This window comes from Nicotiana tabacum, chromosome 14, assembly GCF_000715075.1.
Source record: "Nicotiana tabacum cultivar K326 chromosome 14, ASM71507v2, whole genome shotgun sequence".
NCBI lineage: Eukaryota > Viridiplantae > Streptophyta > Magnoliopsida > Solanales > Solanaceae > Nicotiana > Nicotiana tabacum.
The window spans coordinates 66214018-66223675 of NC_134093.1; the positions used below are offsets into that span (position 1 = coordinate 66214018).

The following is a 9658-nucleotide window of genomic DNA, read 5'->3' on the forward strand; positions in this document are numbered from 1 at the left end:
TCAGAGGACCCCCAAGATATCATTGACCGGTGCAAGAATAGGCTACCTAACATGGGAGGATATTGGAGTCCAACGCGGTGGACTTCACCACCTTTCAGCTTGAGGGCAAACCCCCAGATGGTGGCAAGCTTACCTCCTTAGCAGGCCAGCAGGTTCACCTCCCTTGACTTGGGATCAGTTTACACAACTGTTCTTGGAGAAGTACAACCACCTTCGGAGAGAGTAGCTAAACAGGGAATGATCATTCAAATTTAAAAATGACTACACACCGGCAAAAAGTCCTGATCAAATTTCGTTTTACTTTAATTTCCTCAAAATTTATGTGGACTAACAATAGGGGTTCTTCTTGAACTTAACGTACAGGTGATGAAAAGAAGATCACAACAAAATACACGAAAAAACCAGCTAAAAGAATGCCGGCGTAAACTAAATTCTGAGAAGACTGCACTGGAAGTTTGTATTCAATGCTGCAGCATCTCATTTTCTCCCTTTCAGACGCCAAAATATGTTCCACGTACCTGAAATTAAAATATTGAACAATCAAGAATATAAGAAACTAAAACGAAATTTCCTAATCTAAATGGGATATAAGTATCATGTCTAACTTACTGCTGAGTGAAAATGGAACTTTGCAGAATATCTGAACTATTCGAGTGCGCTTCTTGCAAGCGATGATCATATAGTAGGGAAGACAGGTCTACGAGTTGTTCCTCAAGGCTCTGTTATTAGATGAACGTCAGGATAAGCCATTTACAAAATGCTAATACTAGATTTACCAAGTACAGGAAAAGAAATTACTTACATCCAAGTATTTTTCTAGTCGATCAACTAACTCATGGGGGAATGGTTCAGGCAAGTTGGTAGTCTTTTTATAGAACTTTTCCAGCCATAGTTCAGTGCTTGTTTTGTTCTTTTTACCCTTCACTGGCTCACCAAGAGGAGTTTTGAGATGTTCAGCAGCAAAAGCTTGGACAGCCTGGGAAAGAGAGGGATATGGATAAATACAGATCAGAACCAAAAAGATAGTGAATGACAACTAACAGTACCTCTGATGTCTCCCTGATCCGGTGAAGGGCTGAATCAACACCTGCATATATTGTGTTCCTCTGCAGGTGATGGTAAATGATGAGAGTTTAGTTCCATATGAATTACAATCAAATCTACATCATGTAAATCTTCTTTGATAATTGTAAAGCAGATAGACAAAGTGCATGACATACCAAGGCGACATCCTTGAGCAATTGACTGACATGGGAAGTGTTAGAGAATGGTCCAAATGGGTGGCAACCTGTTGCCCAGAGCCAATTAACAACAGGCCTTTCATGCACATGAGAAGCCTTTTCATATGGAGCACTCAGTCCACCCACTACAGAAGCCAGCCCTGCCAATATATGCCGTTGGGCTAGCACTGGAATAGCATGCCTTCTCTCTATTTCTGAAACGTAGCTGTCAAACACCAAGAGGAAGCAAGTAAGGATCCCATAAGAAAAAACACCAGATGCAACACCAGATGCATGCAAGGAGAATAAACATCAGAAAACATTTACTGGAAGAATAGTAAGTTCACCTAATGAAATAATTTGTAAAAAAAAAATCTTCCTTTACCACATTTTGTGTTTCTAGTAGATGTAATAGACTTAGAACACCAGTCTTAAGAATGCCTATGATGAATAGAAAAATACTGGAGAGGGATTGCATGCAAAATCTTTTAGATGCCTAGAGGCTGAATACAGGAGAATACGAGGGAGGAAAGGGAAATAGAATCTTGCTATCTACTTTAGGGAGGAAAGGTATATAGAATCTTGCTATCTACTTCGCGTATGGTTCTCAATTGACATTCCATCTTCATTCGCTCTCTGTGTCATCCCAATTAGCAGAAAAGTTAGGCTGGTTGGAGAACATAAGCCATCGATCTCCCGTTAAGAAATTGAATCAGGTATGAATTTGTTATCAGGGTCTTTAGGCTTCTATTGACATACTCTGATAAGAATAGTTGCAAAGTCAAAATTGTAAATATTAATTAACCGCTATACTTAGATAACTAGATTCATAATTTATTTGAGGCCAGGAAGACAGAACCAAGAAACTACTAGTCCTTCCATAGGAAGAAGTTTCTGCAGCTAAAACATTGCCAACAAAGGAAACTGAAAGCAACCTTGCCTTGGCAAATTAAAAATTCCATGATTGTAACATAAAGTAGAAAGTCATACTAAAAGACATGAAAACAAACAAGATAAACAAGGCAGTGAAGAATGAGGAAAAACTTTACACTTACCTCAAAGGTATCTTATCATTCTGATGTTGGAGTACAATAACTACATCCTTACTTGTCCAAACAAGACTTTCACCTTCCATCATAAGATGTTCATCCACATCAGCTAAAGATAGAACAAATCTGTAAACAAGGAGGAGATTGTTAGAGCATCAAAATAATGACAATTAAATATGCCTCTTGTTCAAAATGGCAGTAATAGGAGCAAAAATCTGCTGGAATTTAGGTTTAGACCTTTTAGAGATCTATTCATTCATTGCAAAAAGAAATTCATTGCAAAACTAGGAGTCTCTTTAATCTTGTTAGGGGATTTATATGTTAGCGGAAAATGTAGAGAACTTCTAGGGTAGACAACCTGATTTATTGAATATTGGACGGAGATGAGTCTAAATGGAGTGGAAGGGATAGTGAGGATTCAAATAGCCAACCCTTACTAGGTTGGATTGAGATTCAGTTGTTTTTATTGTTGTTGTTGTTGTTGTTGAATTCATTCATTGCCAAACAAACAGAAGCAACAATTTCAAACTTTATAAGAAAGAATCAGAACAATCAAATAGAAGAGGCAGGTGTATCAAAGACAATGTTCTATTCGCATTTTGGGAATATATCATCCAATAATTCAGCAATCAAATTGCTATAAGTCAATAATGTAAAAATGGAACAACAAACAGCAGAAGTTTAATTTCATTAATCAATCTTAAATATTGACCTAACTAAAAGAGGGCTATAGGCATAGTGTATTATGCTAGCCATGAAGTCCAATATCACATACCAATCCAATGATTAATGCAGAAGCATTTGATGAGCATATCTAACCATTGAGTGTCATAGGTAAAAAGGTTCAGCAAGTAAAATACACAAACTCCAGAAGATCAAAGACAAGTCTTTTAGCAGAACTAATAATTGGTCACTGAGCAAAGAAAGAAAGCTGCTAATTAGCACTATCGATTTATATAGGGATATTTCTAATGTGTTTATTCAGTATCAGAAGGCAATGTTAAACATCAGAGAGAGAGAGATAGAGAGAGGCATCAATAGAGCAAGTTCTGAGCAATCCACAAAGCATGAGGTCAAAAGTTGTTGTGCTCACACTGGGATGACTCTGGTACCATATGTGCGATGCAGATCTCCTTGTTTCTTCTTTTCTATTGTTCTTTTCTTCTCCTTTTTTCGGCTCTGGCTATAAGTAGCCCAGATAGGTTTATGCTTTAGTATGGAATCACCTGTACCATCACTCTCATCCATCCAGTGCTAGAAAAAAGAAAAAGATCAGAAAAATCAGGCATAGATAAAGGTATACGCTTGTGCAACGGATAAATATTGATACAAGCCAAATGGTGTGTTCTGCAGAATATTTACGAGGCAAGGAAATGGAGAAAACAACCTGGCGGAGAAAAAATTTACTTGAGAGTGAAGGGTCAGAAACCTCAAGTAAACCGGCGGCAAGCACATCTGCGGATCGTTCCATCTCCTGCATTTGGCAATTGCATAAAGAATTACTCCCTCCGTTCCAATTTATGTGAACCTGTTTGACTGGGCACGGAGTTTAAGAAAAAATGAAGACTTTTGGAATTTGTGGTCCTAAACAATTCAAAAAGGGGCCCAGAGTATTTGTGTGGTTATAAAAGTTTCTCATTAAGGGTAGAATTGTAAGTTTAAGCAAAATTGTTTCCAAATTTAGAAAGAGGTCATTCTTTTTAGAACGGACCAAAAAGGAAATAGTTTCACATAAACTTGAACGGAGGTAGTACATGATAAGAAACTCCTAATGACAAATCTGACAGAAGCATCAGATGACCAAACAAATGAATAAATAAACAAAAAATTAATAAAAGCATCAGATAACCAACACAGACAAATCCTTGGAGATATGAAGAACAAAAAAGATATCAGTAACAGATACACCATTTGCCCACTGAAACCAACTGAAGACCCTTTCTCATATACTCCTAAGGCATTTCACATCGAATTGCATCTATTATCTCAAGTGGCAGGTAACAAGGAAAAGACAAAAGGAAAATCAGAAACCACCTCTTTAAGGATCGCACCATCAAGATATGTCTTTGTATGAACATGGAAACGTCCATCCTTCTTTGTTTCTTGAAGGGAATGACCACACATGGCTTTTGAAACAGCTATAGCCAATTTCTCATGGCGATGTAAGGCATGCGAACCTCCAATCATCACTACTTCCTGTTCTTTGTGAAGCATCTTCTTCACCTGAAGGACACACAACTAATAGTTCATAATTCACGTATAGCTCTGGTTCTGTCTAAATTTTAAGAATTTCTCCTTTTGGGTGGCGTCATTATTAACTTGAGAAAATAGATAAAGGAAAATATAAAAAGTTTTCCAGCAAGGGAAATCTTATAGACTAAAGAATAATTATTAGAAACTTTTTGCTTCTGTAGATCACATGTTTAAGTCAATATACTTCTTGACAAAAAACATAAGCAAAGTAAATCGCTTAATTTAATCATCAATAATAGGATTAACACCTCAGCAACCAAGTAGCACCCCCCCCCCCCCCGCCAAAACACACACACACTCTTGATAAGTAACCAAGTAGCAGTCTTAGGCAAGGATTAATGTCAAGTATATTAAGAAAGTAAGTATACCTGTTTCATTAAAATCTGAAAGCTTACAAGTGGTTCACTGAAGAAACAAAATTTGAGTCTCCGCAACAATGTTGAAGTGCAAAACATTTTCAACTCAGTTGCAAAACATTAAGACATTTCAACCATCCAAGTCACTGGATACACAGAAAAGCATCACAGGAGCCCAGGATAATGTGGTCAAAGTTTTACCTCAGCTTCTATTGCTCCAATATCAAGACTATAGTTATGGCCACTTGTCATGATATTGAAGCGATTGTGATTTTGAAGGACAATGATAGGGATAAGCAACCTTGTTGTCATATCAGCTGTTTCAAACCTGACGAATACATGAGAAAAACACTAAGATTGTATTCGAACAAAGAACAAAGTTTATCTATAACTGCTACAAAATGTCAGCACAGAGAAAGCAGGGGACAGAGACATCCATAATTATACTATATGACAAAAATAAACAGATCTAATCCTCACGATGGCATCTTCATAAGTATGCAAAGAAACAGATTGATATGTGCCATTTTTTTAATCATAAGTGTAACAGATAGATATTTGCAATTGCTAGTGCCTTTTAGTTTTCTTCCTGTTCTTTAGATGTTATGAGACATAAACTACTAGGGATAAGAGTTCAAGAATCAAATACACGCTTAAACACTAATTTAGTGCCTTCAGAACCAAGAAAACCATCATTAAAAGTAACCAAAACATTTGTTTACCTTGTGTGAAGAAATAAAATGACTTTACCTAACATCCGGAGCTATGACGTGTTCAATGGTGGTTGCAACTAGTGAGGCAAGCTGCCCAACAAAAGTATCATGAGCGGCATGCTCAGTAACTACACCTAACCCTTTGTGAAAAACAACATTCCGCAAACGAGGCAATGATCTGGAACTAACGCTTCCTTCTTCAGTTTCGATCTTTCCATAAGTGCAAGGACCTGCTGAGAGGTCAACCACAACAAACCTGAAAAAATAATGCCAGGAAACTCAAACTTCTGTACAACATGCTAAAGCCAATCGAGCTTTCAATTGATTGATCATTGTGATTATTAAAAAATCAATAGCATACACTATACGGCATCTGAACAAAGTAAGGATTTCTATTAAGGAAAACCAAAAAGGAAGGCATGATTTTCCATGACCACTTGACGGTCATATGAAGAAAGTGAGATTGGCTGCAACTTTTTTTGCAGAGGTATTTCTACTGTTTAACTCTATGTTACAGCAAATCCGTCACCTTTTACCTCCGCTACTTATCTCTGGCCCAAACAGATCATCCTGACTTTAGGCTTCGATATGTAAGTTAATACAAGGGCTTAAACTTATGAGAAAAGAAAACAGAAGCTACAAAGCATGAAGGGGTACAAAGGTACAAGAAGACACCAACAAGAGAGAAACTAATTGTCAGCCTTGTATGCCACATAATCACAAGACTGTAGCTTTAAACCCACAGCACAGACATTTAAACCTGCAAAATCTATGCAATTCGAAAATTGCATGTGAAAGAAATTGGAGGATTGGGAAAAGGATAAAGATTTGATTAGGACATAGTGTCAATCTTAGGCCAGAAATGGATTAGAATACAAAGGCAGACAAAAGGTGCTACACTACAATCCAAATAGAGGAAGCACTGTAATTATTTAGTGTAAAGGGCACTTTTTTTAAGGGCACAGTTTGCTATCTTCTCTGTAGAAACTAAAATCACTATTTCTATATCTAGTGTAACACACGAAAAAAACCAACAATACCTGCTAGAGCCAAGCCAGACTTGAGAAGCTCCCCCTCCATTATAACGATAGCGATATATGTAATCTCCTTCTTGTTTTTTCATCTCTTCCTCATTGAGTTGTGTGATTCTGCCATACATTAAACTGTCCAGGTCAATGTCCTTGTTCCTGGGGTCCAATCTTACCTGCAATGAAGTTTTCATGGTAACAGCAGTCAGTTAATCGATGTCCCTATTCAGAACTAAGAAAGAGAGAACTTAGTGAATAAGGTTTGAAGTCTGATGATATGGGTTAGTGTGGAAAAACTGACTTTTGGGTAAGGGCGAAAAGCAATCCAAGACTAAGAAATAAAAAACTTTACAAAATAACAAACTTAAAACAAAAAGTCAACCTGAACACTTAATATCCTTCAGTAATAAAATCAACAGTTCAGAACAATCAAAAATTTGATGGTCAAGTTTGCTAAACAGACCTTATCAAAGTTAACAATAAAGATTACAGTAGGCCAAGGTCTATCCATCTCTTCACCGGACTGTCCCCAACTCTCAAGATCAAATAGATAAGTGTAAAGTTTCTGAAATTCTGGTTCCACTGCAGTTGCCTCAACTTCAAAAAGGGGAACTTCCCTTCCAAAATCAGTCTACAAATCACCAAACAGGGTTGACATCTCATTTCGATTTTCATGAACTAGAAACTTAAATAGGAAAATCTGAAGCAGAATCAGAGTTGATATAATATGGTGCAGTTACCTCTCTTGCATTTCCAGCAGGCACCATGGCTGCCTTAAGTGCTTTCTCCAAGGCTATTAGTTCTGGCTGCCCAGCCTGCGGCACGGGTGACACGAGAATCACAACATTAACCATTAAACATTAGCACCAACAATTCTAGTTTCATCTTCTAAACAACTTTCAAAGGACCCAAACATCTATGTTTTTATTTATTTACTTTTTGGGTAAGGGACACCAAACAAATAATTTTAATGGCAAGGACTACATCCATTTCCGGAAGAGGATTCCTACTCCATTTGTCTGATGAAGGACAACTTTTTGTTCATCAGGAACCCCACTCGATGAACATTTAAGTTTGATTAAGTTAAAAATCTCCTGCCTTAAATCAAGATTACAATGATGATGACAACAACAACAACTACCTTTATGCCGCAATCCCAAAGTACCATAAATCACTGTTGAGATGAAATTAGATTTTTCGTCTTATTGCCAGGAATAAGCCATAATCCTAATTAAAAACTCCCACTAAATTAGGCCATCTGACTTCTATCTAGTGGTGAAATTTCATATTTATGTTTCACTCAAAAATTCCTCAATATCCTTAGCATCAAAATCTTGTTGCTAAGAGCAAAGGAACCCAAGGCGATATTGTCTAACTAATCATTTTGAGGCATAATGATTTGTGAATGAATAATAGAAACATATTCATAAGAACTGCTACTATTTCTCAACAAAAAGGAAAAGAAAAAAGAAACATATTCATAGGAGAGCAATCAACAGTGAAAAAGCAGTAATTGCAACTGTACTGTAGCTCTATGCAAAATTAAAGATTCCCAGCATAAAGAAAAAGAATCACGAACTTGAAAAACCACCATAGCAAAATGGTAGAAGTATATGTCAGAGAAGCGAGGAAGCTCACCGGAAATGCATTATATACAATGTGATGTTCAATATCAAGTGGCTGGCCCGTCTCCAAACATGAGGGCCTATGAGTCGGGAAACTAACTTTCAGAAACTCCTCCAACTTCGGAGAATCTAATGCATACCTGTAGCCCCCGTCGCCACTAAAACCAACAAGAACTATATTCACTTCAAGAGGGACTTGAAATGGAACCTGTCCAAGACTAAACAATTAGGCATCTGAAATGAGCTTTTTATATGAAGAGAATTTGAAAATGTAAATAGCCTGCATTATGACCTCAAGTTGCCAATATTCCCCAGGTTCTTCGACGGCCTATTGTCTATTTCTCTCAGCATTCAAGCCAAATAGGAAATAAGATTATCCGATTGGTGAATGGAGAGTAAGATCAATTTATGGGCCTATGCCACAATACTAGAAGCTAAATCGCATTAGTAAAAATTGAAAGCTTCAATGCGTTGGACTTTTGAGTTGACTAATAGCACCAACACAGTAACAGCCTTAACGTGGATTTACGAGATTCAAAAACAAATTAAAACAAAATTCTAGGCTTCCAGTTGAATTTGATACGAACTTCGAACTAATTTCACTATATTCTCACTCTAGTTTAAGCAGTGAACCAGCAAGCTGAATTTTCAGTAAATTATGCAATAACTGATGGTATTGTCAAAAATAAATATGTAATTAACGCCAGATTAGATAAAATTTAGATCTACCTCGGCGCGAGAGTGAAGCATTTGACGAACATCCGATCGAACACTGTCTTTAACGTCTTGAAAAGCTCCATGGTGCCACTGTTGGTGACCTGGATCTCTACGATAGGCCTGAACAGCTGGTTCGGACTGAGTCGTGAACAGACTCAGTGCAACTATCACTATGCAAAAACAGATTGTTATTCGAACCATCTGTAATTTATATTTCTATTTCCTTCTCAAAGGTGTAGCATTTGAAAGCGGTTATGCTGGAACAGTATCGAGAGCACAGAGTTCTGTTCTCCGGCGAGAAGAATCGCGGTCTCCCGGTGGCCGGAAATGTTTGACCTTTTCACTCGAGAAGAAACTGATGGACGGTCACGGAAAATGACCGAGCTGAAGTAAATTTCCCGAATGGCCGTGTTAGGGAGAAATTAAATAATAGTCACATTTAAAAATAACCAGTTTCAAAAGTGATCGAAATTTAGTTATTTTTCATGTAAAGATAAATATAAATAAAAATATTATTCAAAATTTAAAAAATATTCCAATATAATATACTGAAGTTTTAGTATAATATACCGGTCTAGCATAATATCTTGCAAGTTGATACACAGGTGCTCTAATCTTCAATATATTATGGTAGAACTTTCCGTATGTTGGAGTTCCGGCATAATATGCTGGAAATTCATACACAGATGCACCAATC

General features: G+C 37.1%; 1 protein-coding gene across 1 annotated transcript; it reads right to left on the reverse strand.

The window, feature by feature from the left end:
- Nucleotides 1-282: 282 nt before the first annotated feature.
- On the reverse strand, nt 283-9371 carry LOC107811018 (uncharacterized). The gene is made up of 16 exons (XM_016635854.2): nt 8974-9371; nt 8258-8452; nt 7360-7434; nt 7083-7250; nt 6632-6795; nt 5629-5847; nt 5080-5206; nt 4304-4492; nt 3657-3743; nt 3363-3523; nt 2276-2395; nt 1221-1446; nt 1047-1106; nt 803-976; nt 610-719; nt 283-518 (listed from the first exon to the last, which is right to left on the reverse strand). The coding sequence occupies exons 1-16, from the start codon at nt 9160-9162 to the stop codon at nt 353-355; spliced, it is 2430 nt and encodes an 809-aa protein (XP_016491340.1). The 5' UTR covers nt 9163-9371; the 3' UTR covers nt 283-352.
- Between the last annotated feature and the right edge of the window lie 287 nt (nt 9372-9658).